This window comes from Melospiza georgiana, chromosome 1 (assembly GCF_028018845.1).
Source record: "Melospiza georgiana isolate bMelGeo1 chromosome 1, bMelGeo1.pri, whole genome shotgun sequence".
Classification (NCBI taxonomy): Eukaryota; Metazoa; Chordata; class Aves; order Passeriformes; family Passerellidae; genus Melospiza; species Melospiza georgiana.
In genome coordinates, this window is record NC_080430.1 from 122,843,341 (window position 1) to 122,863,057 (window position 19,717).

At 42.6% G+C, this 19,717-nt stretch overlaps 1 protein-coding gene across 1 annotated transcript; it reads right to left on the minus strand.

Annotated features, from left to right (window-relative positions):
- Nucleotides 1-10,412: 10,412 nt before the first annotated feature.
- On the minus strand, nt 10,413-18,085 carry RPL7 (ribosomal protein L7). Its single transcript, XM_058033320.1, has 7 exons — nt 17,985-18,085; nt 16,764-16,866; nt 15,874-16,040; nt 15,094-15,231; nt 14,622-14,731; nt 13,330-13,540; nt 10,413-10,477 (listed from the first exon to the last, which is right to left on the minus strand). Exons 1-6 carry the CDS (start codon nt 17,996-17,998, stop codon nt 13,332-13,334), a joined length of 741 nt encoding a protein of 246 aa, XP_057889303.1. The 5' UTR covers nt 17,999-18,085; the 3' UTR covers nt 10,413-10,477; nt 13,330-13,331.
- Between the last annotated feature and the right edge of the window lie 1,632 nt (nt 18,086-19,717).

A 19,717-nucleotide genomic window follows, 5' to 3' on the forward strand; every position in this document is an offset into this window, starting at 1 on the left:
ACCATGGGAATATATTAGCAGTGACTGAAGGAACCAGGTCTGTTTAACTCAAGGAAAACACTAAAGGAGAAGAAAGAAAATTGCAAACTCAAAATACTTAAAGAGAGCTTAGAGAATGGACACAGACTCCATCATCATAGCACAGCAATGGAAGGAGAGGCAACTGCCATACTGCAAGAGGGAAGATTAGTTATGTGAGAATAATTGGGTATCATGTAGAAAGGCTGTATCATTTCCATCCCAGGAGAATTTCAAAACTCAGTGCTCTGAAAGCTTGATCTAACTTGGAAGTTACAGTACTTTAAGCAGATGATTGACTTCAAGAGCTTCCTTCCAAACTATTTTTTTTCATTATTCATCTCTATTAGTTATCCAAGTTCTCATTTACTTTAAAGTTAGCTCCTTGTCACTGCAGAGCACACTCTTCTGTTCACATAAATCACATTCCATTGTTGCTCTGAGATGAAAGTTCTACTCTTTGACGTTTCACTGTGAATGTTTCTCTGGCTTTTAGTGCTTTGCCAGGGATCATAAAGGAATGCCATGGTAGAAACAGAGTTGCCCTATCACCTAGTACAGTTACCCATATTCAACAGCAATCTTGGCAAAGCCACTCTCTGCGTACTTAGGGAGATCTACTTCATTCTCTCTTTGCAGGTCACTGTGGTAGGAATAAATCACTGTAACAGATTGTGGGTTTATTACCTTGACCAAGCTCCCATAATTTTGTGTCTAATGGACACTTTTCATCAGTGACACATTGAGTAAAGGCAGTTACTGCCCTGAAACTGAGACTGCAATGAGATGGACATGCTTGCAGTTTTTCTATCAGTGCCATGATATGAGCAAAGATCCTCCACTATTAGGGACAAAAAGTTTCTGGGTCACTCAGCAAGCAATGCTCTCTGAAAAGAGGAGTTATCTTGTGCAGTGAAGTCAGAAATAAAATGATGTGGTGCAGGACTTTTGGCTGAACAACTAAGTGTTACACAGTTGAATGTTTCAAGGATTAGTGCTAGATGGATCCCAAGCAAGGCAAAGCTCATGGTTCTCAGTTTGCTTGACGGGGCATTCTGCAGCACCTGTGAGCACAGTAACTGCTGGCATCTTCTCTCTTTGCCAAGGAGGAAAGCAACTGTGAGGCTGCAATTATCTTATGAACCTGAGATCATGCAGCCCAAGCAGTTTTTCACAGACACTGAAAAAAAGAGAGCTGTAATTATCTCTTAATTTAATCCAATGTGGACCAAACTTGCAATGTCCCATAGCTCAGCTACCTTTAGCTCCAGTGAGACAGCAGGATAGAGGAGGCTCTGTGCCAAAAAGGACCTACCAAGTTGGTTTTAATTTGACCAGTTTTAATATAAGTGCTTTCCCTTCCTTCCACAAACATCAGTGACCACTGTGAGCCTGTGAAATCACATATTTTTATGAAGTTTTATGAGGGATAAATGGAAGGAAACACAACTGTAAAGAGTTTCTTTATTATTATATTGTCTACATTATGAAAATAATAAAGAATAACAAATAAAACCAGTCAGGGGTTATTTTCCCTCAATGTTATATTTGCAGTCCGCAATTTCTTTTCTCAAGGAAAGAGAGTTTTAAGCATTTTTCTGTCCTAACCTGTCAATAGATTCCACAGACAAGAGCAGTGTTAAGCCAGCACACATAACAAAGCTGGTAAATTTTTTTCCAAAACAGTGGGCTAGTAAATGACAGGCAAAACAGATGTCACACCATAAACACAGCACCAAAAGGGAATGTGTGTGACTAGCACTTACCAAAGCTGACAATTCAGAAAATCATTAATGTGCAGGCAAATATTACAGGACGCATCATAAGATTTTCCTACTGATTTTATCTATGTAATGGATGCACAGGTGAAGATTGACTGTGAGATAAGGGATTCTAACACTACATTAGCCATTAATATGTAGTAAAATGTACCGATACGCAATTTTTTAGACTACAAGCACTGCAATTTTTTAGGCTTTAAGCCCTAAAAAAAAATCAGTAAGGAACGTCAGTAATTCACAGGTGGATACAAAGATTTGGTATGGAATTGAATGTTTTCTCATAGCTGTAAGCCTTTAGTAGAAAAAAATAATTTCTCTGTCTGCAACACTCAGGCATGAGATCTGTTTTGGCTCCATCTAGAGATTCATTTATAAACTGACTGTGGTATAGTCACCTGCCATGTCCCTACAGGCTTTGTGTAAGTGACCAAAAGGTACATGGTGTTGAGTACCTACAACTATTTTTAATGCTTAGGTTGTTACTTTCTTCTAAACCATGTGCCCTGCCTTTCCCAGCCATTCCTAGAATGCAGACCCCACGAAAGGGCCTTGTTCTTTCCAAGTGAACTTTCAGAAAGTGACCAAACCTTTGTCAGAGTTTGTAGCTTGACATGTGCTCTGATACTTTATTCATCAGCATCCAAAACATAAATTGATTACAGGATTTGTACTTCACTTGTGAAGGCTCCAGATGGATAATGGGCAGCTTTTGCACTGGGGGCTATTTTCTCTTCCCAACTGAGGCCTGCTCTGGACGCAATTCTAATGAAATTTCATGTAACAAATAGTAGTATTGTTGGACTCCAGTTTAAGCACAATTGCTTAAAACAAAATGGTTTCAACACACTGGAGCAATAGCCCTCAGCTATGTGTAACTTTGTACAAGGGTGTTACCAGGAGGAGCATTTCCACAGCGTGTTACTGCAGGAGCCTTTCTGTCTGATAGAGCTGTCACCACCAACTGCTGCATCTTGACAGGGTCCTGAAGGTCCTAAGGACCCAGGAGCAGCTCATGGCACTTCTGCACTGCAAAGACACAGGTTTAAGTTCAGCACTTCAAGAGCAGACATTGCAGATGGCTAAGTAACAGGAGCCCTTGGGAAAAATAATCTGTGGAGGGAGAATTTAATCATCCTGACTCCCAGGCAGAGAAATGACCTGCTTTTCCTCAGAGATACGTGGACTTTGTAGACAAATTTCTGTCCATTTCCCATGTAGGACAACTGTTACCCACTCAGCTTTATCTATACTGTTAAAAAAAAATCACATAAAAACTACGAAGAAAAACTGAATATATTTTTTTTGGTTTATTTCAGAAGTAACAGGTTACCATTGAAAAAAATATATATATTCACTTCAAAAGTTCAGCTTCTGAGCAACAGTTAGGAGAAGTTAATTCCCATTGTTAAATTTTGGTTCAGGAAGACTCAGATTGAAAACATGAGGAGAAATGAAACACAAGAATCAAAATTTGCATTCTGAAAAATTACAACTGAGGCAGAAATAGCCTATTTTGCTCAATCATGCATGCTTTGTGAAAACAAAAAAGAAAGTGACAAAGGAATGAACAAAAGCAGTAGTAATCAAGGCATTTAGCAAAAAGTGAATTTAAATCTGACTGCATATCAATGTTTTTAATATAACATGATTCACTAAGATTGTTTTTTAAAGATCACGTGTGCTATGTATGTGCTATCACTTCAAGTTCTGCTTATTTTAGTTTATAGATTCTTCAGTACAGCAAGTCTTCCAGAAAGTGCTGGAACAGCATCCAGAACAAAGGCTCTGCAAATTTATCTCAGGTCTTTGCTTGTTTCTCTGACACAACAAATTGCTAATCTATATTACTTGTATAGTGAAGAATCAATGAGCTTGGTTTAAACCAACATGTCAAGGGAAGAGATAGAAATCAAAGTATTATTTCATTTTCATACCCTGTTTTTTACATAGCTTTTCACAAAACACAGGGGTGGAACCTGTAAGAAATTAAGCCAATTTAAGTTAAAAAAATCGAGTAGAGAGTGATGGTCAAAAGAGAGTCTTGTTCATTTGAACAAATGAAATAGAGCAGAGCTAAGACGGAGCAGGCCAGGAATATTTCCACTCTGCTGGTCCAGACCACCTCTCACTCCAGCTGAAAACCCCTGGCTCAGACCTGGCTCTGGCCCTTTGCAGATGGGTACCCAAACTGGTACTTAACGCATTACTACAAGCTCAGTCCTGCAGGACTGCAGCAGCCAAAATTGTCTCCTACAATTCTCTTGCTGTGCCTGTCCAGAGTAAAGCACATTTTGGCAGGGCAAGGAATCTCTGTATTTAGATCAAGTCTAAATTTATTTAACATCCATGATAGATGTCTATAGACCAAAAGATACTCAAGCCAGTAGGATAATTCAAACCATATGTAATGCTAACTTCAAAAGAAAGCATGGCCATTACTCAGAAAAACTCAATTTGTCAGAAGTGTGGGTAATTTTTGCTGCAGAATTATACATGTGAATTTGAACCCATCTCAGTCACAGAAAATTATTGAATATACACAGACAACCTCATTGCAGTTACAATTTCCTCAGGAGGGGAAGAGGAGGGACAGACACTGATCTCTTCTCTGTCATGACAGGACCCGAGGGAATGGCCTGAAGTTGTGTCAGGGGAGGTTTGGGTTCAATATTAGAAAAAGGTTCTTCCCCCAGAGGGTGTTTGGGCACTGGAACAGGCTCCCCAGGGAAATGGTCACAGCACCAGCCTGGCAGAGTTCAAGAAGTGTTTGGAAGTGCTCTAGGGCACATGGTGTGACTCTTGGGGATGGTGCTGTGCATGGCCAGGAGACAGATCCTTGTGGTTCCCTTCCAACTCTGGAAACTATTCTATGATTCTATGATTATGCACTTGCAATTCTGATGGCTTCTCCCACAAAGCATTTGTGCAAGTGTATATCAGGAGACCATTCATATAAAGAAAAGCCTCACCTACTGTATTTCAGAAGTAGGAGGGAATATCAACATTTTTAAAAAGCAATTCAGGTTAAAAAAGAGTACTTAAAATTAGAAATTTAGGATTGACACTAAAAAGGCCAGTATTACTAGTTAAACATGTTCTTTTATAGTTCAGTTGTTACATAATACCTAGCAAAAGAAGATAGAGTCTGTCTGTTTTTCAAACTAAAACCAGGTATGCTTAGAGCCTTCCTTGAATCCCATTTTCCTACTTGTCTTGGCTCGTTGTATCTTATTTCTTTTTATCTTGGAGGCCTTGTTATAATGACATGTGAAATACAGTATTAGCATCAAAAAATTAAACATGCATTGTGCTGAAATTATGAGGTACTACTGTGTTATTCTATTCATGAGATATTTGGAATGATCAGGACTTGAAATCTTCAATTGGATTTTATGGTGCAATAAAGAACATAATATTGTGGATAACAGCTGCCATCAGATATGTCAGTGAGGTAATCCTTGCACAGCCCCTAACAAAGTGCAGCAGGAGTGGAAATGTGCCGCGGGTAGAGCTCCATGGCAGTGCTGCAGGGCCTGGGCAGCACACACACACCAGGAGACATCCAGCACCCCAGGCAGGCTCCAAGGACTGGCTAAGTTGTACAACACGCCTCTGACTGCCAGACCAACTCAGGAAGGGAAGCATGTAAAACATGTGGCATGTTGGCTGGTTCAACTGGATTTACAGCCCCTCTGGACTGCCAAAACAGTGCTAAGCAAGTGAAGAGTTACTCTGCTGCCTACATCTCCCTCTGCTCCCTTTTCCTCCTCTACTTAACTTTGCATGTGACTTCCTCCCCATACACAGCCCATGGCCCTATGATTGCACATGCCCTTATTTTTCATTGTTTCCCTCCAAGTACTTACTTGTTTCATCATGAAAGATATTTTCTGCAATTAATATTTTATATGAAGAAATACTTAGCAGTATTCAGACTGCAGTAACATGCAAAAGCAGATTCTTTTATCTTTAGAAAAATAAATTGGGGAATATTGTTTACAGCTTGGGACTTCAAAAATTTGCTCTTATTTGCGAGATAGCCAAGATCATAAGTACTTCGTTTTCACCAATTAGGCTAGAAATGGTGTGATCATCTACAGACCAACTAAAAAACTACATGTAGAAAATAGTTTCTGAACATCCTAGTTCTTAGCACTTGCGCTTCGTGAGCTCAATGCTTTCTCAGGCTTTTCACTCATGAAAAACTGCAACATATAAAAGCTTACTTATATCTAAACCTACATGTTTTAGGAATCAAAAAGGCCTGGAATAGTCTGGTGCAGTACAAATGCTTATAGAAAGAAACAAGTATGCCAAGAATAGGAACATTATAGAAGAGACCTGGACAAAATCATGCAAAAGATCCAGAAAGACAAAGAAATCCTCACTACAATTTAGACCTGACAAAACTAGTTAAGCAGAACATTTTGCCTGGGATTTGGGAGATTAAGATTTTGTTCCATTCTAAGCTTGACTGTTTTCAGATTCATACCTGTCTGCTCTGCAGTTTCCTAATCTAAACTAAAACTTTGATCTTCTGCCTGCCTTAAAGTTTTGGTGCAGCTTCAATAAGGAGCAACATGCTGAGATGTTCTCACCTACAGTCCTATGGAAAGGACAATCTTCTGGAAGATGAGACATGGGAGGAATGGTTTGAACAAACCCATTGCCTAAGTGTAAGCAAACCTGTTGGATGAAGCAGGAACACCATTCTGCTTGCTGGGACTCAACATGGACAGTAAACACTATTCATTTCTTGAAAGAGCACACAGGTCCCAGTTGTTAGGAGAGAGCTGCCAGATCTGGATTTTAAACAGACAGAAGCAGCAAAGCCCATAGAGGTCCCATATGAAATCCTACCATCTCTCTCCTGGGCAATGTTTATGCTGAGGTTTAGGTGTTTCACCCTTTGTGCAGTATGCTTGGACTTTGTAGTCCAAGTTCCCCTATGAAGCATGTAACACTCTGAATCCATTCTGAATGTCACTCTGGGTGGCCAGACACCTTAAAACAAGGCTCTAACTTGTATCTCTCAAGCACCTGAAGGGCCTGCTTTTAGTAACTTCTGCTGAGCAAGAGGCACCAGGACTCAACAAATCTCTTAGAAATATAGCATATATTTCAAAGAATGAAAAACCCAAAACTTCTTTTTAGAAATGACCACTAACAAAGAATCTGGCACACTGCTGGTTAAGTGTTCCAGTGTCTAATTATGTTCCATTAAAATTGTTTGCTTAAAGCCCAACATTTATCTGGATTCAATTTTGAGACATTTCATCCTATTATAGCTTTGTTAGATCAAAGAATTCCCTATTATCAAACTACTTTTCTTCATGAAGGCAATTATAGGTAGATACTCATTTTGTAACCATGTCTGCCTTTAAAGTAAGGGCTGCGAGTATTACAAGGCATGTGCTTGATTTTTGGCACAAGAACTGGATACTGCATTTGGCACCAGTGTAAGCACTACTGGAACAAAAGCAGTATTGCCTCCCCCATACCATTTGATATTCCCTTTTTAATGCATCCAAGAATTGCATTTGGCCAAGTAGGGGCTTATGTTCAGCTGACTATCCATCATGTCTCCGAACTTTCTCTCGAAACACTGATCCTTGGGATGGGCTCCCATTCCATTTCCAGATGTATGACTTTACACTTGGTGATAGTGAAACAGGCTGTATGAGCTGGACACCAGCGAAGAAAGGCATATCAATTAACTGAAAAGCGTATAAACCTTAGCATGCCTGAAAAATTTGTGAGTTGTTAGCATTTCAGTCTCCTGTTGCTCCTCCAATAGCTATTAGGTAAAGCTTCTGGCTTCAGTTCTGAGGAACTAACAGGAAGATGTTGGTCATTCTGAAGGGGGAGAGGAGTTCACAGAAATTTTATTTCAGAACATGTCAGCAGCTGGCAGTTATGGACAGTGAACGAGTAACAACATGTTTCCAAGAACCTGAACTTTATCATAGAATGTTGACAAAGGATCTCAATTATTTTTTGTTTAGAGATTGTCATTGTCTGCTACATTTTAAACTTAAATTGCCTCATAAATGCTCCAAAATGCATGCATTGAGTAAGTAGACTGTGCCACATTTCTAGTGCAAATTCTGACCTCAGCTATCAGATTATGAGCTGTTTCTGTAAACACCTACTATGGGACATGCCTGAAAAGCATCACCAAGAATCCTGAAAGCTATCCTATTAAAGGTGACCAATTACACCAAATTACTGCCTCAAACACAGCTACACTTTAGTATTAGTTTCCACACTATGTACTAACATTCTGCAGCTGTTACCTGAAAAAGGATTTCAGAGACAGGCAAGAAAAATGAGCTGCTTAAGTACCATGAAAACCAAATTAACTTTCTCCTCACTAATGCTTTACAATGTACTCCTTTAAACAAAATCTGGGACCTATAGGGCACTCTTATCAGACAAGCAAGGTTCTACAGAACCGATTAACTTAATGAGCTAATATTTTATGCTCTCTACCTATCACACAATGTCTGTGATCCATCTGTATGGCTTTTTTATGTTCACAAAATGCTTGTCTGTTAAGATACTAGAACATGTGTGAGTCAGAGGAAAATAAGTGAAAATGCTGTAGAGAAGTAGTGAACACACTTCCAACTGCAACAAAGGAACAGGGATACCAAGGTCAACACTTTGCTTGGGTACATTCCCCCCAACATGCAAAATTCATTGCTCATTGATGCAATTCTAAACTGAAGTAACACTGTACTCTTACCAAATCAATTCTATTAATCATGCAAAGTGATTATTGTAATTTTCACTGTAACATTTTTCCCCTTCATCCAGCAACTTTACAAAAATGCTTTTCTTCCTTGTAAAATAGCTTATCACTCACTTTATGAAGATGCCTAATTAAATACTTTTATGGTTTCAAACCCATTCACACATTAAACCTCTTTCAAGCATGTAGTCCCATTACTTGCACTGAATAGCTGCAAGGAAATACTATTTTTTTCTGATTTAGTGCAGTTAGCTTAAATGGACCTAGGTGTTGGTACTTTTGTATTTAGGCACAAGCAGCTGTGTTACTACATTCTGGAGCTTGGCTCACAATAGGGGAATTTTTAGTTCTGGTTTTAGAACTCTGTTGTTCAAGTAGCTGGAAACACCCAGTGACTGACACTCAGCTCTTTTGCCAATGTCCACACATACTCTCAAATAAAAGCACTCAACTATTTTTAGTTAAGCTGCCATCATAAATTTCCATGTTATTTAAAAACTAGCTTCTGAGAAACTTTAATAAATGAGCATTGTTGTTAAGTTTTATTTAAATTGAAGTGCAGAACTAAGCTCTTGCAGAAATTGTCATTAAAATCAATGACAGTGAATTTTATAAGGAAATCCTTCACTGGTACTTTTAATACAGCTTGCCTGTACCTGATCTGAAAAAAAACCCAAGTATTTCAGTCAGAGCAGACACAACTTGTTGATCTGTTGCACCAAATGCCTCAGCAAGCTAAGACTCCTCCAGTAAAGTGCTTGCAAGATGAGAAATCAGTCTGAATGCCGAGTTACGTGTTTTACCAGTCTTTGGCTTTCTAATCTGTTCTCTGCTACACCTACACATTTATCAGCAACTGTTCATATCCTCATGACTACTGTGCTCTTCTACTTTATAGTACCTGCAGTCTAACACTGCAAACAAATTATGTCATTAAACTGAGTGATTACATTTAATGTGGAAAAAATTACTATTAAGTGCTTTATACTTCCTTGGTAAAAATTACCTGAAGATGTTCAAAGCTGGAATTATCCAGCTCAGAGGTTCCCAGCACTGGAAGGACATCAACTGATTGCAGAAAGTCCAGAGGAGTGTCATGAGGAAGATTAGGGGGGATGGAGCACCTCACCCATAAGGAAAGGCTAAAAGAATCAGAATTATTCAGCCTGGACAAGAGATTTCAGGGTGACCTTACTGTGGCCTTCTAGTACCTGAAGGGAGCCTACAATAAGCCTTTTTTACCTGGGTATGCAGGGACAGGACAAGAGGTAATGGCTTTAAATTGAGAGTAGATTTTATTAATTTTAGGAAGAAATTTTTTACTGTGAGGATGGTGAGGCACTAGAACAGGTTACCCAGAGAAGCTGTGGATGCCCCATTCCTGGAAGTGCTCAAGGCCAGGTTGTATGGAGCTCTGAACAACCTGGTTTAGTGAAAAGTGTTCATGGCAGGGGCATGAAAACTAGATCTTATAGAAATTAGAACTTGAAGATCCCTTCAAACACAGGCCACTCTATGATTCTCTGATCTTAAGATGTTAAGAACAGATTTACACTTGCTGCTTTCCTCACATAAAAAGATTGTCACACAGCTTTCTGGTGCACTACAACTAAGCAGGAACCCTGCCCACTCAACAACAGCACACGGCTCAGTTTGTCACTTATTGTTGCAACTCAAAACCTCATCTGTTACCTGCACAAATGTTTCCAAATTTTCTTCCTCCAAATGAAGGTTAAGCAGTATCTACATACTGCTAATTCAAACTATGGCTCTTTGAAACACATTACTCCAAAATGAATCTCACAAACGCTGCCACTTCAGAAGAGGATCACAAAAAGACACCAATCGAGACAACAGACTGTTTTGTGCAAGATTGTTTTATTAACAGACCAGACTTTGAAATATTGCAGCTGGGCATCTTTACCTGTAAGGCAAAGAAGAAAAAGGTATCATTAGGCACATGTAGATCTCAAACATGAAAAAGTAATACATTTTTACAGTGTGTAATTTTGGCTGAAAACACTCCTTTTGTTTCACTGGATTTAAGACTGCAGTAGTTTCACACACGGTAACTAATTTCTACATTAACATCTCTTCACTGCAAACTGAGATTTTGAGTACCAGACCTAAAAGGATGAACATTTCCACCTTGAACCACTGATACCTATACTTGATATTTAAAGACATGCCAAGACATTGTGCAATTCTAACTTTTGCTGCACTCTCATTTTTGGCACATTTCAGAGACTGTTTACATGCAAAAATGAAAGCAGAAAAGCTGACTTGGGTCCAGTTCCTGTAAAGTTTGCTTGAAAAATTGATGAAACTCAGTATGTTGCCAATACTTATGTTGCTTTCAAGCAACATACAGCAAATATGCTGCTTTCAAGTACTATGCTCTTTCCTCCCAGTCTATACAAAGCAATCAGTACTGGAAGTCTACTTTTTTCATTCACTTGAGAATATCACTTAAGAAGTGAGTGACGAATAGAATAAGAAATAAAGACAAACAGCAGGAAACAATCTACTTAGAGGAAAGAGGAATACTCTTCTTCAGATACACAGCCATTCATAATGACATTACCTGGAAAAAGTACTGCCTGTATGTCACCTGAACCTACTACTCTAGTTTGCCCACAGCCTCAGTAGAAACTACAACATTCCTCTTTCTACATGTAGGCTACCTGAATTTTAAACATGCACTCTATTCACAACAGCAGGAAAGGAAAGGTGAGGAGACAAGAACAAGCAGTTATCTTAGATTTAGTCTGCAGGAAAGGCATAACAACTGCTTATAAGCATAAAATAAGAAACTGCAAGGTCACTTCCTAAATTAAAGATGAAGTAAAGCTCTAATGTATGCCACATCTATGGGATGCTGAGCTGCAAGTCCAGTGAAAAACATGAATGAATATCCCTCTTTTCTCTGCCAAAACACCAACCCTCACAGGCACTTACAACAACTGCAATAGTGAGCTAGAAGCTTCACATCTCTAGGAATGCTCCTGACAACAACACTACCAGTATAGATTTGCCTTTCCTTTAGCAGGGAAGATAGAGCAGAAAGGATCTACACTGACGAAAAGCTGCAGTGTTTCCATGAAAAACAGCATCATGCTCAGAAACCAGACAGGAGCACACAGTCCTCCGCAGCCTTGCTTATGCACTAACTTCAAGGACACATTTGCCAGTACTGAACCTTCAAGTTTCTGCCACCAGCAGCAAAATTTCTATAAGAATGCTAATGGGAGAAACTCAACATCACCCCAGGCACCAAACATTACAGCAATTCTGCTCCTCAGAGTTACCAACATCTTCCTATAGTTGAGCTAAAAAGCTTTTCAAGAACACTGTCCCCAGCAAGGAACTATTTTCCTGAAGTTGGAATTTCCACATGCCATGTAAGCAGCGCTTTAAAACTCTGCTGACTTCACAGATGGGAGATAACAGCACAACATGCAAGGAGCTTGAACTGAGGAAATCGGCAGCCTACAAAAACGCTTCAAGAACTAACGCTGTCAATCAAATGGAAAGTATTTCCTAGATCCCCTTTAGCTCTTTGGACAGAAAGCAGAGCCCAATGAGCTCAATTTGCTGTGTCTTTGCTATAAGAGTATTTTTAAAAGACTTGAGGGAAAAAAAAACCCAACAAAACAAAACATAAAACTTCCTTCCCCTCAGAAACTTTAATTTCCAAATTTCAGAAAATTTAATTTCTGAATCATCCAAATAGAACTGTACCTGTTTTAAATTGTAAAGTCACAACACTACTCGTTTTTATGTACCAATCCTCTGAAGCTATAAATTCATAAGAAAACCGTGTATCTAATCTAAAAGAAAAAAGAGAATCTCACAAAAAACCAGCCAAACAAAAGCCCTACACCAAACAAATCCCAAAAAGCCAAATAAAAAAAACCCCATTTTGACTCTAGAGGAGTTAGTTTGGAGAAAATTAGGTTTTTGTTTGACATCCTTTCCAAACACCCTAAGACAATGAAGTTTTCCTAAATTCCAGCATACCTGTCAAACTAAAAAGATATTTGACTGAAACCAAGATATGGGCAACACTGAAGGTAGTTTAGTGTCTAAAAAGCAAAGCGAAGTACAAGAACTCCGCAAAATGTGTTGGCTTTGAATGGTACAGACTTCACACCAAAGCAGGAACAGCAGAGTGACAACAATAGATAAGACATTGTTTAGAGCAGGTCCTACATTTAGCACTCAGCAGTCACTGTTAAATCACTTCAAGTGCTAATAAACCTTCTCATTTCTAAAGGGCAGACTATTCAAATGGGCAAATCAGTCTTTCAAAATTACCAACTTGGTCACTATACATGAAAGCTTTAAATGAATCATTCAGAAGCTTGAACAAGCTGAAAATTTAGACCAGTCCTAATCAGGCTTTTCTAGAAAACCTGAAAAAAACATGGTACTTGCAATCACAATATTTCAATCATATTAACAGGTTATTAATGAGGCTTAAAAGTTTTAGCCAAGATCTCAAGGCTTCCCAACATAAAATCAAGTAAGGCTTTAAAACAAGTTATTGGTAATGTTTGTATCTCCTAAACATATCAGTGACACTGACAATTTAACTTCCTAAATGTTAAAGCTTTAGTAAGACTTCCAAAATAAATCCAGAACACTATATTGTTCAAGTAGCTTTGTACTGTAGGTACCACCCAAGAATGAGTGAGCATCTATTAAACTTGAATGTCTGACAAATGACAGCAGCCTGCAGAGCTGAACACCAGACAGCCTTGGGCAGTATCTCACCATTAGTTCATTCTCCTTATGAGTCTGTTGATCTGGTCTTCTCTGTTACCAGCATCCCCACCTTCCACAAAGTGGATTGTTTTCTTCTTCATTCCACCCCGAGGAGAGGATAGCTTGAAGGGCCAAAGGAAGTTGTTCACAACTTTGAAGTTCTTGCCAACTGTGTAAATTTCATGGATCACATCTTCCATGCAGATGATGCCAAGCTTTCCTAAAATTCAGACACAGTTTTCAGAAAGACTTCAGAGGCACTGGTCAATAACAAACTAAAAATTATCATTTTGTTACTGTCATGCTTACTTATTTTGATAAACTTCAGGAAGTCAGAAACCACTCACTTTGTCATGAAACTGAATGACTGACTTTTCCAATTAAAATGGATTATCTCCAGCCAAGTAAACATTTAGATGGCATACTTGGCAAGAGGCATCAGTTTCAACTGTTAAATATTTGCTGTCAGCAGTGAGGAACAACAAAAAACAACCCGCACTTACTGAATTTTAGCAAAACACTGTTCTTTGGAGAAAAGCTAGATTAAATCTACCTAAATCACTGCAATGTTTAACTCGGGGAAACTCACTAGCTACTGGGTTAGGCTGCTGAATAAATGCTACAGCTTGTTTCCTTAATGCCTTTCCAGAGTCTTCAGCAATATGCTACAAATTAACTCTTGTAAAACAGTGCTAAAAAGACATTACAACAGAATACATGTATCTTTTGGATGCTCATCCACTGCACAGGAAAATAAAGACGTATGACACAGCCTAATCTGAAGGAAAATGCAAAACATGTGCCCAAAAAAGGAAGACTTGAGTGGTCACTTTCACTCATTCTGGCAGGACTGCAAGAGAAGGGAGCTTCCCAGAGCAGCCCATATCCCAACTGTTCACCACACTTTGCTTTTATTGAACACACTGATCACTACCCAGTTCCTTCCACAAGTTTAAAAAGTCTGTTTACCAGATCACAAAAGTCAAAGACAAAATGTCTAATATTAAAGTTCAAAGCTCTGATGACTCCTTCACGGTACAGCAGTTTTTCTTTACTCAAAGACCTGCTGACCCCATAAAGGTCAAGGAGGCTACATTTACCATCACAAATTTAAAAGGCTAAAATTTGATTCTTTACACCTGTTTTCAATACTTTATGATGAAAGTTACTTCCAGCTTGCTTTGCATTAAACAATTAGGACAGAAGCAGAGATCACAACTGAACAACAGTGCACTGCAGTGACCCTTGGGGACAGCTGCCCAGCTGAGCACTGATGTCCCCGTTTGCCCAGCAGAAGTTACCAAGGCGTTTCTGGATCAGGCGGTTGTCGGTCAGAGCAATGCGCTGCTTGTTGATCTTGCCGTAACCTCGCTTGTAGATCAGCTCATGCACGGACTTCAGGTTGGGGTAACTGAAACAAAACAGCCACGTTCAAAAAAGCAATTTTAAGTCTTTGCAAGCCTCATTTCAGGGCAGCTTTAACATCCCTGACTTGGACTTCCATACCAAACAATTAAAGATCATTTCAGCATGTCCCACAAGTAAACACAGAAGCAAATCTCACACCAAGTTCCCAAGAACATCAGTATGAGAGTGCAATCATACCCAGCAGTCGTTACCTTTAAAGCACTGCCTTAACCACATTTTCAACTCAAAGACAGGAAAGCACACAGAAGATTAAAAACCCCTGCAAGTCCAGCATAGCAAAATGCAAAACCCACTCAACACTTGCACCCTGATTAGGTACAAGTGGGCCTTGTGCCTTTCACTCACCCCCAGGCAATGTAGGGTTCCACAATCCGCAGCATGTTGATAGAGGCTTTGTTGAGCTTTACAAAGGTGCCGTTGAAGATCTGCCGCAGGCGAAGAAGCTGCAGAACCTTGCGAACCTTCGGGCTGACACCGTTGGTACTGGAGAGCAAAGTGAAACAGCCTGAGTTATCAAAATGCCAGAAACACCAGGTATCAGGTTAAAAACAACCCCAAACACAACAGCACTGCTCCCATACAAAAACACAGTTCATGAATTACACAAAGGAAGCCTAGTAAATTAACTTACTATTGCAATATATTTCAGTAGGAAGTTAAAACATCCATTTCCATGAAAAGAACTGTTCTACTGAAACAACTTAGAACTCGCCTTGCACTGTCATGAATATAATTCTTCCAATCACACTTTTTTTTAGTTTTCTGTAACACTTTACCAGAGTAGAACAAAACAAACACTTGAGGAACAGCTCAGCAGAATGTTTGGGAATAGGAGCATGTAATTTTATCAAGTTAAAGGTGAGAAACAGTAATTGTCTGCATGTTATTTTCAGCCTTGTCTTCTTAAAAATCAGGGATTCCCAAGGACAGTAGGCAGCAAAATTATTTAGCCCTTAATTAAACACACCTCAAGGGCTTCTACAATATCTACCAGCAACTCCTCAAGCCATTTGTAAAAGGCTTTATCTTATGAATGTATTTAAGCCCTCAAAACAGAGAAGTAACAAGAAAGCCACCTTCAATACTCTTGAACGTAAAATTGCTTATATCTGTAGCCAAGCTTACCCTCTTATCCTGATCACAAAGGCCAGTTTGGGCTCAGCTGGCACGTAGTAGTTGCCAGCTTTGCGGGCCATCCTGGCCATGCGGATCTCCTGCCTGTACATGTGCCTGTACTCCTTGTGGTAAGCCTGGGCTCTCGCATAGATCAGCTTCCGTTGTGCCTTGCGGTACTGCAACAAATGGGAAATTGGTTCAAGTCAGAAAATGCCTTTGAACACATGAAAATCACCTTCAAGCAACATGCCATACCCCAGAACTGCCCCCAGGTAACACAGATCAGTATCACACAGCTCAGAACACCCTCAGTGATGCTCCAGAGAAGCTGGCAGGCTGCTACACAGCAAGCCATGCCATCATTCCTGACTCTCCATCAGCACTGTGGGGATGAAGAGTAATGGGTACAAATTGAAAGATGGACAATTTAGGTTAGCTATAAGGAAGAAATGCTGAATTGCAAAGACAGTGAGACACTGGAATGGGTTGCCTGGGGCAGCTGTGGATAGGCCAACTCTTAACATGTTCAAAGCCAGGCTGGATTGGATCTTTGAGCAACCAGGTCTAGTGGAAGGTGTCACAGTCCATGGCACACGGGTTGGAACCAGATGATCTTTAAGCCCCCTTGCAAACCCCTATAGCTCTAGGATTCTCTGATCACACACCAAGCTCCCCTTGCACAGGCTATAACCTCCTGCCCCATGCCTTACAGACAGCCATGCACTTCACCCTTAACTCTGCCCAGAACTTTGTCATCAGCCACTAAAAGCCTCTTTTAGTCCAAAACTTCAAGAAAATATCAACACACTGTGAATTTCTGTACTGCATCACATCAGCAGCAGCAGCAGCTGCTACTACAGTAGATAAGCAATCTGAGTAAAGGGATCAGAGACATTCACCTTTTTTATGGCCAAAATCTTCTTCTGACGTTTGGCCTTCATGACCGCATAGGCCTGCCGCTTCTTCAGCAGGCTCTCGGGCACCGAGGGCACCTTCTTTACTCTACAGGAGAGCACAAACAAAAGCTTTTAGCTGCTGCAAAGAAACCCAGTGACAGTACACGTGACAAACACCAAAACTCTCAAACAGAACATGTGTGCAGGCCTTGCTACCTTGAGCCACTTCACTGCACCTTCCTCATCCTCACTGTTCCCAGGCCTGGAACAGCATCCCAAGACAGCTCCCTGGCACTGAGCTGGGTGATTTTCTGGTTCAGAACCTGCACCATCCACATTTTGTGCCAGACAAGAAACCCTGACAGGCCCGCCAGAGCTGCACAGAGCCATGAATACACAGACCTGTTCTACTTTGCTACAATTGGTAAGAAAACAAAGACCTCTCAAGGTAACTTCTCTCTGATCAATGAACGTTTCAACAGGTACTTGAGCAGCAAAAGCTTATTTGAAAGTACTGTGAAATTCATTTGACAGGACTCTCAACTTGCTCAGACTATCACAGAGTGGGTGATGTTGGAAGGGACCACAGTGAGTCACCTGGTCCAACCTCCCTGCTCAAGCAGGATCGTCCCAGAGCACACGGCACAAGATTGCACCCGGATGGCTTTGAACACCCCCGGGAGGGAGACTCCATAACCTCTGTGGGCAACCTGTTCCAGTGCATGGTCACTCGTACGGAGGAGAAGCTTCTCCTCAACTTCAGGCAGAGCTTCCTGACATCACTCTGTGCCCCACTCCCTCTTGTCCCGGAGATTTAAAACTCTTAGACACGACAAAACTTGTCACAACAGCTTTTACAGAGCCACAAGCACCGTGACGAGCGCCGACACCAGCCCTGGCGCACAATCACTCCCCGCTCCCGCCCCAGCACAGCCCTGCTCGCCCGCCCAGCCCGGAGGAACTCGCCCCGGCCCCCCATTCCCGGCCGCCACGGCGCTCGGGGCCCGCTCTCCCTCCCCACCCCGCCAAGGGCCTGCGGCCGCAGCCACCGCCCGCGGAAGGCCCGGGCCGGTGGCGGCTCCATCTCCGCCGCGCCGGTCCCTCCCCAGCCACCGCTCCCAGCCCCGGCGGAGGCGCGGCGGCCCCGGGGGCGGTGTGGGCAGGGCTCGGGCGGCGCGGCGGCCGCGGATGGCGGCGGATGGCGGCGGGAGGGACGGGACTCACTCCTTGTCCGCCATGGTCAGCGCCGGAAGAGAGGGGCGTGCGCGTGCGCGGCGCGCTCTTAGCTCATTCGCCCGCGCAGGCGAGGCCCTGCCCGCCGGCAGGACCCCGGGTTTGGACGTCCACCGTTGTGCCTGACCGCTGTGCGAGCGCCGGGGTGTCCCGCGAGTGCCTGAGGTAAAAGTGGCCGGGAACTGCTTCGGCCCGGCAGGGCTGGATCCGACGGTGTCCCGGGATCTGCTGTGTCCCAGGCACCGGCTATGTCCCGGGATCCCCTGTGTCTCGGGCACGGGCTGTGTCCCGGGATCAACTGTTTTCCGAGCACTGGCAGTGTCCCGGGCACCGGCTACTTCCAGAGTATTGGCTGTGTCCCGGAGTCGGCTGTGTCCTAAACACTGACTGTATCCCGGGATCGGCTGTGTCCCGGGCCGGGCGGGTCCCGCTCCGCCACCGGAGCCGTCCTTCCCTGAGGAGGCTGAGAGCAGCTCTGTGTGGCGGGGCTGCCAGCGGCTGCATGCGGCAGGATTTCCCCTATTCCAGCCCTAACCCCGTCCTTTACGCCACCTCCCGCCCGCGCTCAGTACCGCGGCGGGAATGGAGCCGGGGGGAAAATGCTGCCCGCAGGATCCTGCACCGGGACGCACGGGGGAACGGGAACCCCGGGCTGCCTTTCTGCCGGGATGTGTTTTCATCAGGCTGGGCATCTTTTCGGTTCGCCGTACAGAATCAGTAACTGCACCGTGGAGCACGGAGGGCGGCTCGGGAAGCAGCGCTGCCCAGCGCAGCAGCTTGGAAGGCTGCTCAGGGTTGTGGCTCCTAAGTCTCATCCTGTACGCGCCTAAAATCACCCAGGGAGACACCGGCACATCATTACACGCACACGGGAAGAAGAGAAATTAGTGGAACTCCGAGCAACAAAGGACTGTCCGGTGTAAAAACCCGTGTAGACATAAGGAATGCCGAGCTCTGCGTTTACTGACTTTATTTGTTGCAAATTAAAAGCACGCAGAGGTGTCAGAGCAGTAACGCCTGAGAACATTATTGAGAGTGCTTTGGATCGTAGTTACAGGTGTATCAGTGTTCACTTTTTTACAATAGTGTTATTTTGTGCTAATACAGACGTTTGTATCACTTGATCTCATTAGCAATATTATAAAGAGGGTGGATTAAAATCTGCACGCAAAACCACCTGCAATATATACTTAAGAGGTTGTCTGCACTTTCTTCTGCAACTTTTTAATCGGAATTTGTGCTCAATCCGAGAGGCAGCGTTCACAAAGTTCCCACAACTTTTCTGAAAACTGGTGGCCACACAGGGGAGAAAGCGCAGCGTCGTGCACTTAAGGCACAGGGCTGCAGGCGAGCAGAGGCAGTGGCATGAGTCCTGCACACTCATGTGTGGGAAATCGCGAGGGCACGCTCTGGTCCTCATCCTCTGGAACTGGCGAATGGAGGAGCGGGATGCTCCGGCGCCGAGTGGCCGCAGGGTGCCCAGCTACAGGGAGCGGCCGCTATCGCACCGAAGAAAATACTTTCCCTGCGCTGGCACCTGTGAGCTCCTATTTCAGTCGGTGGCGGGTGCGATATCAGTGACCTCTGTACTTGGCTGACAGACCAAGAAGCCATGAGGGTTTTCCTGAGCGGTTTCTCACAGCTCAGCAGAGGATCCCCAGGCACACGGGCATCGTGCGTCCTGCGGTGGCCCTGTCGTTGCTGTGGGCTTCCAGCTTCCCTGC

Bases quoted from the DNA above. Each gene is read 5' to 3' on its own strand.
- RPL7 (XM_058033320.1), bottom strand. The intron at 16,041-16,763 runs GTGAATGTCTCT...CATTTGTTGCAG, and splicing joins AGATTTTGGCCATAAAAAAG to TACCGCAAGGCACAACGGAA. The intron at 15,232-15,873 runs GTAAGCTTGGCT...TTTGCTCTCCAG, and splicing joins TTTGTGATCAGGATAAGAGG to TACCAACGGTGTCAGCCCGA.